Source organism: Leucoraja erinacea, chromosome 9 (genome assembly GCF_028641065.1).
Source record: "Leucoraja erinacea ecotype New England chromosome 9, Leri_hhj_1, whole genome shotgun sequence".
NCBI lineage: Eukaryota > Metazoa > Chordata > Chondrichthyes > Rajiformes > Rajidae > Leucoraja > Leucoraja erinaceus.
In genome coordinates, this window is record NC_073385.1 from 57,914,279 (window position 1) to 57,936,774 (window position 22,496).

The following is a 22,496-nucleotide window of genomic DNA, read 5'->3' on the forward strand; positions in this document are numbered from 1 at the left end:
AGACGTTAACATTACGGAGCTCGCGGTCTCTGGGTAGAGACCGACATCGGGAACTCCAAGCCGCAGGAACTCCTGACGCGGGAACTTCGATCATCCCGACGCGGGGGCTTCGACCGCCCCGACGGATGGTTCGATTGCCCCGACCGCGAGAGAAAAATGAGGGAAGAAGATTCGACTTTATTGCTTTCCAACACAGTGTGGAATGTAGGGAATCTGCTGTGGTGGATGTTTATGTTAACTTTTATGCAGTTGTGTGTCTTCTTGCTTTTTTAGTATGGCTGTATCAATGTACCTTAATTGTTACATGTGGCAATAAAAAACCTTTCAAACCTATATTGAGGATGAGGTTTGAAACCGAGTTCCTATCTTGCTGCCTCAAAGAGCAGGGAGTTTTTCTTGGTGTCCTGGCCAATATTTCACTGCAAAAGTGCTATCACAAAAGCATATTGTCCTACCACTGTTGCTTGCTGATTATTTCCAATATTGTAACAATGACTATGCTGTATGAAACTCTCAGGTTCTGAATTACAAAGTTCTTTCTAGATAGGCATGAGACGTTTTCAAAACATATAAATTATTGGTGCAAAGAGGGTGTTAACAGCAAGACTATTTTGAAGCACTGGGGATGTTCAACAAAAGAGTTCTATTAATAAGTAAAACTAACCTCAGTGGGGGAGTTTTGAATGAGCAGGCACTGTTGTGATCGGAGCCCATTGGTCTCGCTAGAAATTGTCCCTCCTTTTCTTGTGCTTTGTGTAATACTGTCAGCTGCCTCGTCAACGTCCGATGAAGTTTCCTGAGCACACTTTCTACTGTTTTGATTCACCTGGCTTTTCTCATGTTCTCTCTGACTCCTGGTGTCCTCATTAATCTGAGCATGTGCTTCAATGCTCTTGGATTGAGGCAAATCCACCTCAAACAGCTTGTGTTCGTTCAGTGCACCATGATACTTTGGCATGTTTAGCAATTTTTGGAGCTCTGGCCCATATGCAAGTGACAAATGCTGGTAGGTACTTTCCATGGTGCCAGACTCATTTTCAAGTCTCTGCATCTCATATTGGCAGGGTTTCACCTTCCTTTCCTTGATGGTACATCGAATCTGCTTTGCTAAGGGTGCTTGAAATTCGCTCCCTATATGACGTAGAGGAAGTTCCTGATTGTGATCACCTGTGGACCTCTGGATTCCTTTGCTGATCTGTACATCAGATGATTGCTGTAACTGAGATGGTGCTGAAACTATCAGATGCGTGGATTCTTCTGGCCCCTGACTTGTCTGAATCCTGTGGAGACCGAGTGATTGGGGTGGCTGTTGGTGAGGGAAGAACTGTTGGAAAAGGTGTTGTTGACATGTGGCTTGTGTTGTATGGCTATAATGAGGAAGTGGTGGCTGGCGAGATGGGTGGAACAGGTGTAATACTGAGTTTGGGGGCAGGTCCTGCTTCTGACATTGTCCATATGGAAACGGGAAGTATTGATGCTGAATCAACGTTTCATGACCCGTTTGTTGCTGTTGATGCTCCTGGTGATGCAACAGTTGAGCCTGCTGGTGTTGAGCATGATTCTGCTGGTACTGCCTTTGATTCTCCTGGTGTTGATGCTGCAGTCGGATCTGTTGGAGCTCATGCTGCGCTGAAAGCTGCGATCGGATATGCAGTTTGTTTGTCTGGTGTTGATGCAGCAGTGGGTTCTGCTGGGACTGTTGTTGATGCACAAGTGGGTTCTGCTGGGACTGGTGTTGGTAATGAAGTGGGTTCTGTTGGGATTGGTGTTGCAGCAGGTTTTGCTGGGATTGGTGTTGGTGTTGCAGTGGATTCTGCTGGGAATGGTGTTGATGCTGCAGTTGATTTTGCTGGGGGTTCTGCTGGGATTGGTGTTGATGCTGCAGGGGGTTCTGCTGGGATTTGTGTTGGTGCTGCAGTGGATTTTGCTGGGTGTTCTGCTGGGATTGGTGTTGATGCTGTAGGAGGTTCTGCTGGGATTGGTGTTGTAGGGGGTTCTGTAGTTGTGGTTTCTGTAGCTCACTTAATGAGTGAACCGATTGCTTGGCCAGCTTCTTTGCTAATTGGGCTTTCTCATCCATCTGTTTTATTGCATCCCCAAACAAGTCAAGCTGAGACCCACTGTCTTTGTTCTCCTGGTGCCTTTGGAGGCATTCCTGTGGCAGATGGGTTGTGCTCTCTTGCTGTGCCAGGGTGTTTAGGAAGGATCTTGGAACATTGCTTGCAGCCCTGCTACTGGCACAGAAAGGGGCTTCATTTTGACTCCAGGAGACGCCCTGGTTAGCTGGCTGCCAGTTCAGCTCACCTTTGGTGGGCAAGCGATCAATCAGAATGGAGGCAGCCCAGTTTGGTGGGACAGTGCCACCTTTGGTCAGATTCTCTTGATCCATTTCCACTTCCGCAGCAGCCACAGGGTGGCAATGCACCCCGGTGACAGGAACTGTGGCCTTGGGCAGTTGCTGGGCTTCAGCCAGGCCCTCGGAGACATTCACTTCACTGTGCAGCATTCCGTTCTTCCTCTGGCGAGCTGGGTTTGGTCGAACAGTTCTGGTACTTTCAGCAAAGAATGAAATCTGCTTCCCTCTCCGCTTCGTTGAGTTCTTGCCAGGGGCAGGTACACTCATCATTAGAGTGGCATTTAAGGCTATAGTTGCGAACTCTTGATCCCTCTCCGTTTTAAGAGCGTTGTTCCTTGCAAGCTTGGTTTCTCCACTCTAAAAATAAGATGTTTGAAAGCCAACAATGAATCATGGATGTCTGCTCGCACCCAAGATAGCAAATGTCCACAGTACCAAGTTAACGTCTGCAGTTGTGCGCAGTCCACGTGGGTAATTTTCTCCCTCACTTTTCACGTGCAGACTCCGAAGGAAATTTGCCAACCTGGAAGAACAATCAAAGTCAAAATTAGCAATCATCATCTGCAGCTCAGTCCTGTTCATGAAAAGAGGATAATCTTAGCCAAACAACATTGTTTCACCAACAGTGCAAGCTGGGCAGAGTTCAAAAACAAACAGCAAAACGTTCCTTGGTTTAAAAAAAGACACAAAGCGTTGGTGTTCAGCGGGTTAGACAGCATCTCTGGAAAAACAGCATTTCAGGTTGAGACTCTTCTTCACACTGATTGTAGTCAATCTAAAGAAGGGTCTCATCCCAAAACGTTGCTTTTCCATGTCCAGAGATGCTGCTCGATCCACTGAGTTACTCCATCATAAAGTTATAGAGTTTTACAGCACGGAATCAGGCCATTTGGGCCAACTTATCTATGCCAACCAAGGTGCCCCATCGAAGCAAGTCCCAATTGCCCACATCTGGGCCATATCTCACCGAACCAGCACTGTTTTTTTTTTTTTTTTAAACTAGCATCTGCAGTTCCTTGTGTCTCTGCTGTTTGGTAATCTTTTCTAAACTCATAGGACACTGCATGATGTGTGTCTCAGGCTCAGATCCTGTATTTTTTCCTCTGCAGCACAGTAAGCAAAAACTGGACCAGGATAGAAGACTAAAATGAGTGTGGGTTAATGCTCCAGTCTCAGCCACAAAATGAGTGCTCAGCAAACTTTGGGAGGCGAGAATCCTGCTGAAAGGCTCCATCTGCCAAGAGCTAAAACAAAACAGTTGCCAGATTCTCCCTAACTTGTTCCACAGTACAGTCAGTCGGTGGCAAAGGCTTCTGGGAGCCCATTATCGCTTGTGTGATTATTCTGGCCTGTCACTGCATGCACTCCCATCCTTTGGAATGTCACGCAATGCCAGTGGGCACTTGTAATCTCTCAGAGTCATTCTAAACATTAAAACTAATCTTCATGCTAAAGTTTGGATTGCATTTGATTTTACAAAATAAAAATGCAGCACTAGTCTGTCAGCGTGGCTGCAACCTGCAGGATCTGGATTTAAAGCAGTCCTCAATTGTTTGTTGATGTTTCAGATAAGGATTAATACTGCACTTGGCACCCATGAGAAGGAAGGGGAGGGAATTTATTGCATTGCGGAAGTTGCAAAATCCACCACAATCCCCACCCTGGATCTCTACATAGTCAATTAGCCAACAATTTAATCTTACATTGAGCTTGTATCCAAAGTGTATATCCAGTATCTCACATTCTCTCTCGTAAAGGGCCTGTCCCACTGTACGAGGTAATTCAAGAGTTCTCCCGAGTTTCCCCCGATTCGAACTCGGAGAATTACGGTAATAGCTGCTCGTAGGTACTCAGGGCTCTCGTGGACATTTTTCAACATGTTGAAAAAACTTCACGAGCTTACGGCATTTCCCGAGTATCTGCCGTTAGCGTTACGAGCCGCTAAGAGACGTCCCGAGCTCCGACGTACCCGCTACGTACTTACCACGAGTTCGATTTTTTTTTTTTTAAACTCGGGTGAGCTCTTGGGTAAACTCGTATAGTGTGACAGGCCTTAACTTTCCCACTATCGATGTTTGGCTCACTACCCGGAGCTTCCTGGTTAAATAAAGGCACAATATTAGCGACCTTAGTGTTTTGGTACCTCACTCGTGGATAAGAAAAATATAAAAAAACTTTGCCACGGCTCCAGCAATGTTTTAGGATACACTTGGTCAAGGCTTGGGGGTTTATCCACCTTTATGCCTCAAGAGTGCCATCACCTCCTCTTTTGGTAAGTTTCAGGACATCACTGTTCACTTCCCTGAATTCCCTTGTGTCCATAAAGTTCACCACAATTAATATAGAAAGTAGTATTAATTTAAGATTCTGCCTTTCTCCTGTGGCTCTACATATAGATGGTCATACTATTCCTAAAGGAACATATTTTTTCCCCAAGTTACCCTTTTTGCTCTTAATATACTTATAGAATATCTTAGATACTCCCAACTATTTGTTGCCTGTATCTTCGGCATGACCACCTCACTAAAGCTCCTATCCTCAATGGTCTCAGAGTCAAGGTCCAACTGCAGCTCTAGCCACGTGATGCAGTCAATCTGGAGCTGCAGATGGACAACTTCTCACAGGTATAGCCAAGAGGGAAATAAAGTCAGGCAGTTGCAAAAGAGAGAAGGGAATACAAGGATATGCTGGGGGAGATACCGGGAAGGACATAGAAAATAGATGCAGGAGTAGGCCATTCGGCCCTTCGAGCCAGCACCACCATTCAATATGATCATGGCTGATCATCCAAAATCAGTACCCTGTTCCAGCTCCCCCCCCCCATATCCCTTGATATCCCTTGACAAGAGACAGCTTGAGCAGAGCAGACATCCCATGATGTGGGAATGACCAATTTTGATGCTATCAATCCTTTTAAATTCCTGTGTTCTACTTCCTGGCAAAGATAATACGTAGAAATAACAAGATTTGCACTCCCTTATTTCATCATTAACTAGACAGCATGTTTATGAATGTTACAACAACCAATTATTCTGTGGCTTGTATCCCAGAGATATGTTAGTACATGGACACTCAGAGAAAATAATTATGAAAGAAGATTTTCTGGTTATCAACCTCAGTGGTGCTCATAGAACCCAGCCATTTGCAAATTAACTGCATTCCTACACTAAATTATCTGTTGAAAGTAGCTAGGCGCATGCTATGGCCAGGAATCGCATTATACAAATGCACGTATCTATCTCTACCTTGGAAGTGTTGATATATAGATTTGGGCTGTGATCACAGGGCTAATGGAGTTTGGTTCTACATCAGTTGAAGGCTATACTCGAGTGTTTATGAAAGAATATTTGACAATTATCCAAGAGATATTAATATTTGTGCCAGCATATAAACACGTAAATAATATGGTTCATCCACATATGCAATATTACAGAGACATACAGCCCACAAATCCCATGCCATCAAATACCTATTTGTACATTAATCCTACACTAACCCATTTTTTTAAACTCTCCCCTCATCCCCATTATCTAGACCCTACCTTACACCCGCATACCAGGGACAATTTACAATTAACACACCTACCTGCATGTCTTTGGGATTTAGTGGAAACTGGATGACCCAAAGGAAACCCACATCATCACAGAGAATTTAAATACTCCACATAGAAATGTATCCAACATCAGAAATGGCCCCCAGTCTGTAGAGCCCTGAGGCAGCAGCTCTACTCACTGTGCCACTTTACCGTCCATTCAGAAGACCTTTTAAAAATGGATAATTACAAAAAAATCCTCAGGGAAATATAGGAACAACCACAAACTCGGCAACAATTCTGCAAAGTAATTATCATTGCAAGATTTATAAAGTCATGAAGTTTACTTTGATTAATTCAAATAGAAACCCCCCCCCCCCCCATTGTTGCATCTATCCATTGTCAGAAGATTCAATTATTTTGCACTAATTCACTAACCATTCTCCCAGCAGAAACAATTTATTGTGCGGGGGGGAGGGAGACATCCCCTCCACCCCCCCCCCCACAACCTTGAAAGATCATTGATCTGGAACAGTAGCACTGTTTCTCAATTCACAGGTGCTGCCTGTCCTGTTGATAATTTCCAGCGGTTTCTTTTTATGACATGCCATTGTTAATCCAGCCCATTTCCTTCTCAGTGGGGTGATGGACCCAGTGACCAGTAATGGTGGTCATTAGAAGCTCTCCAGGATCCATTGATTTGGCTAAAATTTCTGAATTGTTTTGACTAAAAAAAAATTCAGAAAATTTTAAGAGGTCTTCTGAATGGATGGTCACAGGATATCCCAAAATCATCATAGTTAATTGCCATGCAAAACAATCCAGCAATCTGCACACAATGATAGCTGAAAACGCTATTTGTTCTGTTGAGCCAATTCCATGCATTCAGAATGAGATGAACTTTAAAGCTTCTGACTCAAAAGGAAGCGAGCTTGGAATTAAAAAAAGAGCTTGGTGAAGTGTGTCAAGTTGATTCACAGCAGCGCTGAAGATAGCACTGTCGTACAGAATTCCAGGGAACAAAAAGACAAAGTCCTGGAGTAACTCAGTGGGGCAGACAGCATCTCTGGAGAACATGGATGGGCAATGTTTCGGGTCAGGACCTTTCTTTCGAGTCAGAACCTTTCTTTCGAGTTGCACTGCATGTTCTTTTTTTGTATAACCAGCAAAGGCAGTTTCTTGTTTCTACAAAATTCCAGCAACCAGAGTTCAATTGGTGCCATGCGTTTGGAGTTCTCCGTAACTTCATGGGTTTACCCTGAGTGTTCCAGTTTCCAGCCACATCACAGACATGCAGTTTGGTTAATTCACTGCGGTAAATTTATCCCCTAGTGCAAGCCAAAACAATGAAAAGAGTTGTAAACAAGAGAGCGAGAGAGAGAGTGAGCGCGAGAGCAAGAGAGAGAGCGTTGCTTGATACTGCAAAAGAACAAACATTGTTTAGTCAAGAGCTTTCCTAGCTCAAAGGAAAAGATTATCCTTCATCTTTTGGACATAACCTGCTGCTGGACATACAGAATGGACATAGGATACTAGAAAAATGCTTCATTGGAAAGGACAATACTATAACAGGCATATTACTTCTATTATGAAAGATTGAACATGTGAAAGTTCTTCATTGAGGAAAATCAAAAGTTGTGAGTGATCCACCAAAACCTTATTATAGCAGCTTCAATTTGGTAAACAGAGATGTTTCCACACAGACCAGAACACCAGAAATAATATAGCCATCACTAAATTAAAAAAAAAAAAGATTTCTTCATACATGGAGTGGTTAGAGTGGAGAACTCACCACCCACCGCAAGGGAGAGGTGAGGCATTGGGTGCATTGGGGAAGAGGTTGGATAAGCTTGCAAGGGAGAAAGGAATAAAAGAGCACATCAGAAGTTGGAGATGAAATAAGGTGGATGCAGGCTTTTGTGGAACAAAGATCTGCACGAGCCAGTTGGACGTCCCGAGTGTGCATTTTATTGCAAAACATCCCACGTCACAGGAATCAGAAAAAACGACATAAACTACATGTGAAACCATTGCACAAAAGGAGGCTGGAAGTGGAAGGATTTAAAAAGGGAGTTCTAGAACTTCACCTCAGACAAGGTGCAATGGCCAGTAATGGGAGCAGAAGATGCACCAAACATCAGAAATAGAACTCATGAGATTTCACTAATTATTCAAAAACTTATTACAAAGTGAGGCTGTAAATGCCCTATTTGCTTCAACTTATGCACCACCTCACAATAGCGCAATCCAAAATATCCATACCCTTTTATGTTAACAATCTATGTCCTTTACAAAGCTCACTGTTCACATACACTATTCCCATGCAGCTGATTTGATTGTTTGCCAAATTGATGGATCAGCAGGACAAAGTCTAGAATGTCATGTCACACAGTTAAATCTAATTTCTGTTTTATCAGTTCACAGGGTTGAGGGAGAGATTTCTGGGAAATAAGTGCGCTATTAAAACAATGATACACCTTAACAGTCTTCTCCGTGAATTGTCACCTTGTCATGGTGGAGAAGTTTGTGTGGACTTGAGATCCTGAGAGCGATGCCATCTGGAGCTATGCTCCTGGTAGGGTCACCCATGGCGGTAAGGTCGAAGGGGAGGTCTCTAACAAAGAGTAATCCAACCAAGACCTCAACAGTGGAACAGGCCTAAGACAATGGCTGACCTTAGTGGAACGTCACAACGGCTGGGAATGCGGACGAAAGCTGCAGCAGAAAAGGGTCTCCGGTCATCTTGGACTCCATGCCACCGTATCCTGACCCCGATCTGTCAAGGATCATGGGGTGGCTGCCTGTGCACCAGTCTCCCCACGTTAAACAAAGTCACGCACAGGCGTCCTCCAGAAAGCACCCTGGAGGGGTGAAGGAAAACACCAAATGCAAACCTCCACTGCCTTGTGGCTATTAACTTATTCAGGAACGGTGAAGACTAGCGGAATAAGCGGAGGAGACCATTTGGCAGTCCAACGGGTAGGAAGGTGGACCCAGAAAGCGTTGTGGAGCACAATGTTCATGCAGAACCCTGGTGTCCATCCACTGCATCCTGACCTATCGTCAGCCATCTTGACGATGTCTTGCCACTGGATCCAGATAGGCTGGGACGAGAAAGTGAGGCTGACAATAGGTGTAGGAGTAGGCCATTCGGCCCTTCGAGCCAGCACCGCAATTTGCCGATTTACACAACTCCCTCACTTTAATCCAAGTCAAGTGGAAGTCATGACTTCAGGACCCATACTGCCCAACTGGGCAAAGCAAGATCACCACAGGAGTGCGTGCAGCTGAGAAGAAGCGCACCACAGAAGCTCAGAGGAAACACGCCATGCGCAAGGCCCGAGCCACTTCAACTTCTACTGCAGCACCCACCCAACTGTGTCCCATATGCAGGCGAGCCTTTCGGGCCCGGATCGGTCTCACCAGTCACCTCCGGACCCACAAACAAAAACACAGAAGTCATGGTCTTCTTCAACTACAAAGGACGAACAACAACACCATGTCTAAATACTTTGGCTACATTCCAACAAATCCAGAAGTTTTCCAACACTCTCCTACGGTTGCAGGGGAAAGTACCTGGGGAGAGGGTGGTTTGGGTGCAAAGGGATGTGAACCAAGGAGTTGCGGAGTGAGCAGTCTCTATGGAAGGCAGAAAGGGATGGAGATAGGAAGATGCGACTCGTGGCAGGATCACAGTGCATGTGACGGAAACGTCAGAATATAGTGTTAGTTGCGGAGGTTGGTACGGTAAAAGGCGAGGGCGAACTCAACCCTTGCACTTGGTTCGCCATGCCTACGAGATCTCCCAGTTGCTAACCATGTTAACTCCCCTTCTTATTCCAGTACTCACCTTTCCGTCCTGGGCCTTCTCCACAAGGCCATGCAAAGTGGAGGAGCAGCACCTCATATTCTGCTTAGGTAGCTTACATCCTAATGGTATGAACTTTGAATCCTCCAATTTTAGTTAACCTCTCACTAACCCACCCCCTGGCACCCCTGTTACCACCTGAATTTCCACCTAGTCTCCCATCCATCTATCCCCCTCCTGCTCCCTCTGGCTTCACAATCTGCAACTCTTCAAACCTATTACACCTTTCTTTCTTATCACTGACCCTTGTTCCAACCACCTGCCTATCAACCCCCCCCCCCCCCCCCCCCCCCCTCCTCCTCGCTTATGTTGAGGATCATCTACCATGTTCTCCAGAGATGCAGCCTGACCTGCTGAGTTACTCCAGCACTTTGTGTATTAACCAGCAGCTGCAGTTTGTTGTTTCTACTAACTAATAGAGTATGCCAGAGACAGTCTTGGTATTAATTGTTCACCATTTGCATTAAAAAACCTGGTGGAAACAGAATATAAATTTACAAGTCTGCTGATGGTAATGAATGTAAGTGGAACGGCATGTGATAAGGACATTGTTATTCTGCATAGGGATGTAGATAGACCAAGTGAATAAGCAAAATCCTGGCATATTGATTTTTCAGCAGGAAGAATCAAAAGGCAGACCATCTAAATTGAGAGTTTGGGTTCAGTTTTGGCTACCCTGCTATAGAAAGGATGTAATTAAGCTCGAGTGAATACAGTGAAGATTTAAGCGAATGTTGCTAGGCCTCAAAGGCCTGAACTATAAGAAGGGAGGACAAGCTAACACTTCACTTCTTGGACTGATGGGTGATCTTATGTAGGTGTATAAAACCATGAAGGGAATATGTAGGGAGAATGCACAGTATTTTTCCCCAGGGCAGATGAATCATGAAAAAAGGATAAAGGTTCAAGGTGAGTGGAGAAACATTTAATAGGAACCAGCAGGGCAACCTTTTCCATTCAGAGGGTGGTGGATATATAGAACGAGCCACCAGAGGAGGTAGTTGAAGCAGGTATAATAACTGTATTAAAAAGACACAGACATGTATGTACATGGATAAAAAGTTGAGGAATATGGGGCAAAGGGATATGATACAGTTCAGAGGAATATAGATGTCCTAGTGCACAAGGAGACTTGACAGGTTACATTTTGACATGTTTTCATCGGTGGATGTTTCATTTAAAAAAAAACAAAGTTATAAGAACAGCGGCCAGTCATTTAAAACAGAGGTGCAAAAATGTGTTTTCTCTCAGAAGGCAGTGATTCTCTGGAATTCTCTGCCACTGAGGGGGGGGGGGGGGGGGGGGGGGAGTGGAGCCCTGACAAATAGGAATATTTACAGTGGGGATGGATAATCATTTGAAAGATTGAGGAACTGAGGGTTTTGGGGAACTATTACAGAACAGGACTCGAGGCTAAACTAGATCAGCCATGATAATTTTGAATGGTGGAGTACGCTTGAGGGGCCTGATGGTCGTCTGCCCCTTCTCCTATTTTCTTGCAATCTGATCTTAGAGTTCTGCCTCATATCCCACTGTAGAACAGAAAACACAAACTAGTGTGATGTATAGTGTAGCAACAGTACACCACGGGGTGTACTTGATCTACAATATTAACACCACAGAGCTGTTTTGCAGCAAAATGGGCCTACCATTAATGATTTGAAAGCTAGCTTGTGCCACGGCTGATTGTCCATTGCATATCTTGCTGCATGAACTCCAGAGTCCAGGACTGAGCAAGCGCGGAGTGCTGTGGGGGGGGGGGGGGGGGGGGGGGGGTAAAGGAGAGAAGGTGAAGGTGGTCAGAGGCCCCAAGAGACAAGTACATTACAATAACTACCAGGCTGAGACCAGCTTTGTTTAAACAGTCAATTGTCAGACTGATATGATCGCACACAGAAACTGTTGCAGCAAGATTGTAGTCTGATCAGAGCTATTTTCAGGCATGCTAGGCTTGAAGAAAGAGCACCATGTACCCGAGTTTCTCAGCCACCGTGTCTTAGGCAAGATGTTAAACTACTCAATGGATACAAAAGATCTGCTACCACTCTTTTGATGAGGACCACGGGAGCTCTCTCCAATGCACCAACTGATATTTATCCCATGACTAAAACAGATCAACTGTCATTATCTTGCAGGCTGTAGAAACTTGAGGTATATTTATTTATTGGCTGATTGATTTCAAATGTTAAAACACTGCCTACACTTCAGAGCAAGTCACTGACCGCAAAACATCGAGGTGCCCTTAGTTCGTAAAAGGCAATGTCTAAATCCCAGTGTGTCCTTCTTAATGTATGGACCCAACAGAGCCACCAATTCTAGGAAATAAATAATGAAATGATACCTCAAGCACTGAACATGATTTGATACATATTCGGTTCCAGAACAACTTTCGTACATCAGATTCCTGAACTTGAGAGCAGTCCTGCTGCCAAGGTAACACACCGTGGAAACAACATACCATGCGCTTGCCACAACAGCAGCTGTGGCCCCTTCAGATGCTTCTTCAGTTACAAGGAGAATTATATTTACCCCTCTTACTTTTGTTTGTCTGCCTGGGATGGGAGGGAGTGAGAGAATACGGTAAGAGGACATAGAAACATAGAAAATAGGTGCAGGCCATTCGGCCCTTTGAGCCTGCACCGCCATTCGATATGATCCTGACTGATCATCCAACTCAGTATCCCATCCCTGCCTTCTCTCCATACCCCCGGATTCCTTTAGCCACAAGGGCCACATCTAACGCCCTCTTAAATATATCCAATGAACTGGCCTCAACTACCTTCTGTGGCAGAGAATTCTACAGATTCACCACTCTCTGTGTAAAAAATGATTTCCTCATCTCGGTCCTAAAAGACTTCCCTTTTATCCTTAAACTGTGACCCCTAGTTCTGGACTTCCCCAACATCGGGAATAATCTTCCTGCATCTAGCCTGTCTAACCCCTTAAGAATTTTGTAAGTTTCTATAAGATCCCCCCTCAATCTTCTAAATTCTAGTGTGTACAAGCCGAGTCTATCCAGTCTTTCTTCATATGAAAGTCCTGCCGTCCCAGGAATCAGTCTGGTGAACCTTCTCTGTACTCCCTCTATGGCAAGAATGTCTTTCCTCAGATTAGGAGACCAAAACTGTACGCAATACTCCAGGTGTGGTCTCACCAAGACCCTGCACAACTGCAGTAGAATCTCCCTGCTCTTATACTCAAATCCTTTTTGCTATGAATACTAACATACCATTTGCTTTCTTCACCGCCTGCTGCACCTGTATTCCTACTTTCAATGATTAGTGTACCATGACACCCAGGTCTCGTTGCATCTCCCCTTTTCCTAATCGGCCACCATTCAGATAATAGTCTACCCTCCTATTTTTGCCACCAAAGTGGATAACCTCACATTTATCCACATTATACTGCATCTGCCATGCATTTGCCCACTCACCCAACCTATCCAAGTCACCTTGCAGCCTCCTAGCATCCTCCTCACAGCTAACACTGCCCCCCAGCTTCGTGTCATCCGCAAACTTGGAGATGTTGCATTCAATTCCCTCATCCAGATCATTAATATATATTGTAAATAGCTGGGGTCCCAGCACTGAGCCTTGCGGTACCCCTATAGTCACTGCCTGCCATTCTGAAAAGGACCCGTTTACTCCTACTCTTTGCTTCCTGTCTGGCAGCCAGTTCTCTATCCACATCAATACTGAACCCCCAATACCATGTGCTTTAAGTTTGTATGCTAATCTCTTATGTGGGACCTTGTCAAAAGCCTTCTGAAAGTCCAGATATAACACATCCACTGGTTCTCCCTTATCCACTCTACTAGTTACATCCTCGAAAAATTCTATAAGATTCGTCAGACATGATTTACCTTTCATAAATCCATGCTGACTTTGTCCAATGAATTCACCACTTTCCAAATGTGCTGCTATCCCATCTTTATTAACTGACTCCAGAATTTTCCCCACCACCGATGTTAGACTAACTGGTCTGTAATTCCCCGTTTTCTCTCTCCCTCCCTTTTTAAAAAGTGTGGTTACATTAGCTGCCCTCCAGTCCTCAGGAACTACTCAGGACTACTTTGAAACTACTGTCAGCATCAACTTGCGAACCAAGACGACAAAAGGTTAGTTTGATCATCTAAAGCACACAAAGACCGGATAGAGCAGGAGTAGGCATCAAGCCTTCCCACCATTCAAAATGACCATCATTGATCTATCCCAGGCCTTCACTCCTCTTCTGTGCCAATTTCCCTATTGACCTCAACTCATCAATCTTTTAAAACTTTATTTGCCTCCTCTACAGACTTTACTATGGTTCTTCTATGTACTTTTTTTTTTTTGCATTATCATGGTACATTTTACTTGGAATAAATGATGATTTATTGCATTTTTATTAGTGTTGCATCAGATGTGCCTACAAAGCTACAGCAAGTAATAATGTTATTGCTCCGATTCATATCTGATGCACATGACAAATACGCACTCTTGACCCATGACTTTAAATACCTCTGGTGATCAGCCTCAACAAGTTTCCAGGATAGAGAATTCCACATATTCACCAACCTCGGCAAGAAGAAATTCCTACGCGCCGCAGTTTATAGCATTAATTCTATATTCATTCATCTGAACAGATCTATTTGCTGTGAAGACAACACAAAATTATTCCGACCCATCGTTCCAATAGATAATTGCAAAGCTACTGGTTTAACACATGTAAAAGGACACCAATAGTCCCCTGTATTGAGAGAGCCATACACCAAAAGGAAGATAGAGATAGATAAAAGGAAGCAAAGAAAAAGAGCAAACTTACCCCAATAATAAAGCAGACAATTCTGTTGTGTAGAGACTGGAGACACTGGGATTATTCCAATTACAATTGTGAACGTGAAGGAAATTCCTAATTAAAGTCATTTGAAAATTGAAGGCTCAGTGGAGAAAATCTGTTCCTGTGGGTAAGTGAGCTGGCAACAAGAGGATGAGGATTAATGGCAAATTTGGCAAAAGAAACTTGGTACAAGAAGGGTCTCGATCTGAAATGTTGTACATTCCTTCTCTCCAGAGATGTTGCGTGTCCCACTGAGTTACTCCACCATTTTGTGTCTATCTTCAGTGTAAACCTGCATCTGCAGTTCCTTCCTACACAAACTTAGTACAATCAGGAATACACTGTCCGAAGGAAGTAGTGAAACCAGTGACTTTTCAAAAAGTACAGGACAATGCAGGAACAATCCTTTAGCCCGCAATGTCTTTGGCAACCATGATGCAAATTTAAACTCTACATTTGCCTGTCTAAATGCTTCTTAAATGTTGCTATCTGCTTCCACCATCACCCATATCACTGCATTTTATATACCTGCCATTTCCATGCAAGAAGAGAAACTTGCCTTCTGGATCTCTGTTAAACTCTCCCAACGCAGCTTTAACCTATGCTCTCTAATATTTGACATATCCACCTCGGGAAAAAGATTCTGACAAGTTGTGCATCTCTCAATTTTATAAACTTCTACCAGGTCTCCCCTCCACCTCTGATGCTCCAGAAAAAACAAGTTTATCCAACATTTCCTTATTGCCAATATCCTCTAATCCAGGTAACCTCCCAGTGAATCACTTCTGCACCCTCTTCGTCTTTCATGTTATGCAGGGGCAGAACTACAAATACTCCAAATCTGGCCTAACAAGTTTTATACATCTGCAACACTACTTCCTCACTACTTTTATACTCAACACCCAGATCTATGCAATACACTTTATCACCTTACGTTGTCACGTTTATGGAGCTATGGACGAGCACCCCGAGATCACTCTGTATAGCAAAGCTCCGATGGGTCCAACCATTATATATATACTGCTGTACATAGAGTTGTATACTCTCCTCTTAAGGTTGACCTCACTAAGCGCAAAAGCTCACATTTGTCCTGGTGATACTGCACCTGACATTTATCCACCCATTTTCTAACTGGTCTATGTCCTGCTGTATCCTTTAACGACCTTCCACAATTTGTGTTGTATGCAAACTTATTCATCAGCCCATCTACATTTTTGTCCAATGTCACAGAAAGTGTCCCTGCACTGATGCTTGCAGAACACCGTGGATTACAGATCTCGTCAGAAATAACACCCTCCACCACTACCCTCTGTCTTTCATGTCCTGGCTAATTTTGAATCCTACCTACCAAGCCACCGTGGATCCCATCTGCCTTGATCTTTGGATCAGTCTACCATTTAATAAAGAAATATCTGATGCTTTATTTTTTATGTAAAGCAAGTCTGCACCATATTAGAAATCACATTTAATCAGATTTAGAACTGGGATGGTTCTTTGTAGACAGTAACTTTTTACTGCAGGAAAATTGCATCAAACTTGCACTTCTTGAAAAATACCACATTAAATGCAAGTTGTTGAAATACTGTGTGGGTGTCTGTGCATTCATGCTTAGTCATTGTGCACAACATTTATGCAAATGCATATATATCTGCTGGTGTAGCATTGACTATATTTAACCATGCATTTGTTTCTATTTACTTGATATAAATTGAATATTCCAGCAGAGGAGGTTCCAAATCTTTGAAAGCACTGATCAATTTGTCCCAATCTGCTGCTTCTTTTTCCATACAATTGTCATTTTATCATTAAAGCCACTAATGACATCCTGTATCAAAGTGACAAAGATAATATATTCATTGTCCATCTCAGTCTGCCTCAGGATTTGTCACCACCTTCCTCCAAAATCTCCCCACTTGCCTTGTTCAATTTTTTAAAATCTAATTGAACGCAGAAAATTAGCAGTGGGTTTGCATTCCAACCCAACCAAGACAAGTACAGGCACCTTTAGATTTTCGAGATACAGCAACTTTATAGATATATACACAATCACCCCATGTACTACCACAATCCTACATATTAGGAAAAATGTACAATTTTACCAAAGCCAATTAACCTAAATACCTGCACGGCTTTGGTGTGTAGGAGGAAACGGAGAATGTACAAACCCTGTACAGACAGGACCAGTAGTCAGGATTAAATCTGGGCCTCTAGCTCTGTAAAGCCCCTGTCCCACTTACGTGTCCTTGGCACGCTAATTATGCGACCTCGTGGTCGCGTTGAGGCACGACGGTCCCGCAAAGGTCACGCGCCGCTTCATGCGCCCGCGCAGCCGTCTGGAACGCGTGACGTCATTTGAAGATGGACACAAAATGCTGGAGTAACTCAGCGGGACCAGCAGTATCTCTGGAGAGAAGGAATGGATGATGTTTCGTGTCGACTCTTCTTCAGTCTGAAAGAAGGGTCTTGACCCGAAACGTCCTCCATTCCTTCTCTCCAGAGATGCTGCCGGTCCCGCTGAGTTACTCCAACATTTTGTGTCTATCTTCAATTTTCTTGGCCCCGCTCTGGGAGTAGAAGTCCCACAACGGCCGTGAGCTCCAGGCCGAACTCAGTGATCGTTTGCCTGCTTCTGCTGCTGTTGGAGGTGAGATGTTGTGTCGGGCCAGGATCTTGGGCCTGTACCACTTTGGCTGTCAGTTACGCGACAGGCCGTTGGCGTGCGAAGATTTTGTTTGCTACAAAATTTCGGAGTGCCACGCGATACTGCACACAACTCCATACCCCTCCGCGCTTCTCAATGGGTCCAGCCCCCGCGGCCACACGATGCCCATGCGCCTCAACGCGACGACGAGGTTGCATAATTTGCGTACCAAGGACACAGAAGTGGGACAGGGCCTTAAGGCAACAACTATATCACTCGGCTGCCCTGACCTCTGGAGCCTGTACCTTTGACCCCCCTCATGCATCTCATCTACAACCTGCAAACAGTACAGTAAACCCTCGCAATAACAGACCTCTTTATAACGGATTTCAGTTAAACTGGACCAAATCTGTTATAGACAGAGTTCTTTGTTTCATGGAATGACCACTAAGTGGATGGAGAGATTCTTGGTTTTGTTTATTTAGAGATACAGGTATTGTACATTGATGCTGCCATTTCTTCTACTGGCCTTACTACTATACAAATAAAAGCATTTAAAATACTGGAGAACTACACTTTCAAATATTGTTTTGGAACGATTTTAGCTTTGTTTAGTTTAGAGATACAGCGTGGAAACACCAAGTGATCACCCATACACTAGTTGTATCCTATGCATAGACAAATCACAATTCGGCTCATAGTTTTATCCTACACACTAGGGACAATTTAGAGTGTGTATAGAGCTAATGCAGTGGTTCTTGCAAAGACAGATACATTGTAACAGCGTGGATTTCTCACCCTCACCCCCCCCCCCCCCCCACAAAGACGTACAGACCAACAGCCCAACTGACCTCCTCGAATCCTGCATACCGCCTACAGAGCCACCCAACAGCGCCAGAGACCCGGTTCTGACCACGGGCAGCCCTGCAATCGCGCAGGCACCCGGCGCACACTAGGGACAACTCTCTGGGTGCAGGATAGAACCAGCAACCCACTAAATCCGCAGCAGCCAACCAAACCACAAACCTGCACATCTCCACAACGCGGGAAGAAACCCTCACTGCCACAGGGAGCACCCGAGGTCAAGATTGAACATGCGTCTCTGGCGCTGTAAGGTAGCAACTCTACTGCGGCGCCACTGTACCGTCCCAAGGTAGTGTATTTTGTTTCCTTTACTGTTTATTGTGAAATGTATATTTATTGGTTTTTAGTAGTGTATTGATTTATTGGTTTTAGTGTGGTGTATGTTTATTGGTTGTTTTTGCCATACTATACTGTACATATTAATCGCTTATAGCAGACAATCGGTAACAACAGACACAATCTCTGCTGCGTGTGGTCTGTTATAGCAAGGGTTTATGGACAATAGACAATTGGTGCAGGAGTAGGCCATTCGAGCCTGCACCGCCATTCAATGTGATCATGGCTGGTCATCCGCAATCAGTACCCCGTTCCTGCCTACTCCCCATATCCCCTGACTTTGCTATTTTTAAGAGCCCTATCTAGCTCTCTCTTGAAAGTATCTAGAGAACCTGCCTCCACCACCCTCTGAGGCAGAGAATTCCATAGACTCACAACTCCGTGAGAAAAAGTGTTTCCTCGTCGCCGTTCTAAGTGACTTACTCCTTATTCTTAAACTGTGCCCCCTGGTTCTGGACTCCCCCAACATCAGGAACATGTTTCCTGCCTCTAGCGTGTCCAAACCCTTAACAATCTTACATGTTTCAATGAGATACCCTCTCATCCTTCTAAACTCCAGAGTGTACAAGCCCAGCCGCTCCATTCTCTCAGCATATGACAGTCCCGACATCCCGGGAATTAACTTTGTAAACCTACGCTGCATTCCATCAATAGCAAGAATGTCCTTCCTCAAATTAGGGGACCAAAACTGCACACAATACTCCAGGTGTGGTCTCACTAGGACTCTGTACAACTGCAGAAGGACCTCTTTGCTCCTATATTCGACTCCTCTTGTTATAAAGGCCAACATGCCATTCGCTTTCTTCACTGCCTGCTGTATCTGCATGCTTACTTTCATAGACTGATGTACAAGGACCCCCAGATCCCGTTGTACTTCCCCTTTTCCCAACTTGATGCCATTTAGATTTTAATCTGCCTTCCTGTTTTCGCTACCAAAGTGGATAACCTCACATATATCCGCATGAAACTTCATCTGCCATGCATCTGCCCACTCCCCCAACCTGTCCGTCACCCTGCATTCTCATAGCATCCTCCTCACAGTTCACACTGCCACCCAGCTTTGTATCATCTGCAAATTTGCTAATGTTACTTTGAATCCCTTCATCTAAATCATTTATGAATATTGTAAATAGCTGCGGTCCCAGCACCGAGCCTTGCGGTACCCCACTAGTCACCACCGCCTGCCATTCTGAAAGGGACACGTTAATCCCTGCTCTTTGTTTCCTGTCTGCCAACCAATTTTCTATCAATGTCAACACTCTACCCCCAATACCATGTGGCCTAATTTTGCTCACTAATCTCATATGTGGGACCTTATCAAATGCTTTCTGAAAGTCCAGGTACACTACATCCACTGGCTCTCCCTTGTCCATTTTCCTAGTTACATCCTCAAAAAATTCCAGAAGATTAGTCAAGCTTGATTTCCCCATCGTAAATCCATGCCGACTCGGACCGATCCTGTTACTACTATCCAAATGTGCGGCTATCTCACCTTTTATAATTGACTCCAGCATCATCCCCACCACTGATGTCAGGCTAACGTCTATAATTCCGTTTTTTCTCTTCCGCCTTTCTTAAAAAGTGGGATAACATTAGCTACCCGCCAATCCACAGGTGGTCTCCAACACTAGCTGTTCTAAGAATCCATCATAAAGGCACTGTACAAAGTCCCTTTCTTGGGGTCCAGTACCAACTTGATTTTCCCAGTTGAAATCTGGGAGCATGTTGAAATCTCCCATAACAACCACAGTATTACTTTTGTTACATGCCAATTTTAACTCCTGATTCAACTTGCGCCTCATGTCGCAGCTACTGTTTGGGGGCCTGTAAATTAGTCCCACTAGGGTCTTTTTACCCTTACAATTCCTTAGTTCTATCCATACTGACTCCACATCTCCCGTTTCAATGTCACCCCTTGCAAGAGACTGAATTTCATTCCTCACCAACAGAGCAACCCCATCCCCTCTGCCCACCTGTCTGTCTTTTCGATAGGAGATATTCCCTTGAATATTCAGTTTCCAGCCCTGGCCCTCTTGCAGCCATGTCTGTAATTCCCACAACATCATACTTGCCAATTTCTAACTGGGCCTCAAGCTCGTCCACTTTATTTCTTATACTTTGCGCATTCATATACAGCACTTTGGCCTCCTTATTCACTTCCCCCCTCACACCTGGCCCTGACCTTACTCTGTTGTCCCTTCTCGAGCTTTCCTTCCCATTAATTTGAGAATCTTTTGTAATTTTTCCTGTACTCACTTCCCCTTCAACTCCATCTTTATATTCCCAATTTGTCAATCCCTCCCCCCCCCACTATTTAGTTTAAACCCACATGTGTAGCCTGAGCAAACCTGCCTGCCAGAATGTTGGTTCCCCCTCCATTTAAGGTGTAACCCGTCCGTTTTGTACAGGTCACCCCCTACCCCAAAAGAGATCCCAGTGGTCTACAAATCTAAATCCTTGTTCCCTGCTCCAGCCCCTCAGCCACACATTCAGATCCCCCATCTCCCTGTTCCTGTCCTCACTAGTACGAGGTATTGGAGGCAATCCAGAGATAACCACCCTAGAAGTCTGGCCTTTCATTCTTCTTCCCAACTCTCTGAAGTCGTGTTGGAGAGCCTCCTTCCTCTTCTTCCCGATGTCATTTGTGCCTACCTGCACAACTACTGCCGGCTGTGCACCTTCTCTCTCTCTCTCGAATGTTCTGAATTCGGCTTGTGACATCCTGAACCCTGGCACCAGGGAGGCAACAAACCATCCTCGCATCTCGTCTGCTGCCACAGAATCTCCTGTCTGCTCCTCGGACAGTGGAATCACCCACCACTAAGGCTCTGCCCGATGTCGGTCTCGCCGGTCAAGTCCCATCTCCAGGATTGGAGCCACCGACGTGTCCGCCACTCGGACTGGAAACATCGTCTCCCCGGACAGTTCCCAAGAGGGCGTACCCGTTTTCATTAGGCACAGCCACCTGGTTCTTCTGCACTCCACGATTTCCACTCTTTCTCTCCGTCACATACCTTGGTTCTTCCCGTATCTTCGGCGTGACTACCTCATTATAGGTCCTATCCAGGAAACTCGTTTTCCCAGATGGCCCTCAGGTCATCCAGCCTCTTCTCCAGTGCACCAAACACAGTCCTACTGTAATGTTATACAAGAATATCAATTCCTGGTCTCGGTTCCACCTCTTCTCTCCTCCAGAGCCCTAACTAAGCTTAATGGACAAGCAGTAACTTTGTCCAGTGAAACACTGACAAGCCTGTAGTTCCCAGAACAAACTGTTCTCCTTCCCAGCTCTCCCTCGTTCTACCGTTGGTATGAAACTGAATGAGATAGTTTACAATCTTGGCAACACATTTGACTCAAAAATGAGCTTCAGGCCACTCATTGGTGCCATCAAACTGCATTTCCACTTCTATAACACTGCTTAATTTTGTGTCCGCCTCAACTTGCACCCATCCACATTGCCTTCAAACTTGACTGCTCCACTTCATATGTGCCTGATCATCATTGTTCCTGCAGATGCTCATGTCCTACCTTGTATCCAAGTCCTGCTCACCCAATCTTACACTTGCTGACCTGAAGCAATGGCTTGTGAATTCTCATCCTTGTTTTCAAACTACTACAAAACATATTAAAAGCATAAAAATTAAGTTAATTAAAATTTGAAACATAAATCATGCAAAATGATTAGTTAAATCTGATTTTTTTTTTTTTTGAGTCAAAAATGTGTGATATATACCGAAAAGGAACAATGAAATTCACGCTTGCAGCAGCATAACAAGTCTGTAAACACAAGCTTCAATATAAACATAATAAAACAAATAAAAGTGCAATAAATAAATAAACAATAAACGCCGTGGCATAGTTAGAGCCGCTGCCCCGCAGCACCATAGACCAGAGTTCAATCCTGACCTTGGGTGTTGTCCTCATGGAGTTTGCACATTCTCCCTGTGACAGCTTGGGTTTCCTCACAGTGCTCCGGTTTCCTCCCACATCCCAAAGACTTGCATGTTTGTAGGTTAATTGGCCGCTGTAAATTCCTCATAGTATGTAGGGAGTGTACAAGAAAGAGGGATGACAGAGA

General features: G+C 44.5%; 1 protein-coding gene across 3 annotated transcripts in view; it reads right to left on the reverse strand.

The window, feature by feature from the left end:
• Positions 1–22,496, reverse strand: part of mideasb (mitotic deacetylase associated SANT domain protein b) — a 58,096-nt gene that overhangs the window by 27,327 nt on the left and 8,273 nt on the right. For all 3 annotated transcript variants that reach the window (XM_055640879.1, XM_055640881.1, XM_055640880.1), the window contains exon 2: positions 665–2,879. In XM_055640879.1, the coding sequence (XP_055496854.1) occupies positions 665–2,626 (1,962 nt within the window). In that variant the 5' untranslated portion in view covers positions 2,627–2,879. The remainder of the gene's footprint in view (positions 1–664; positions 2,880–22,496) is intronic.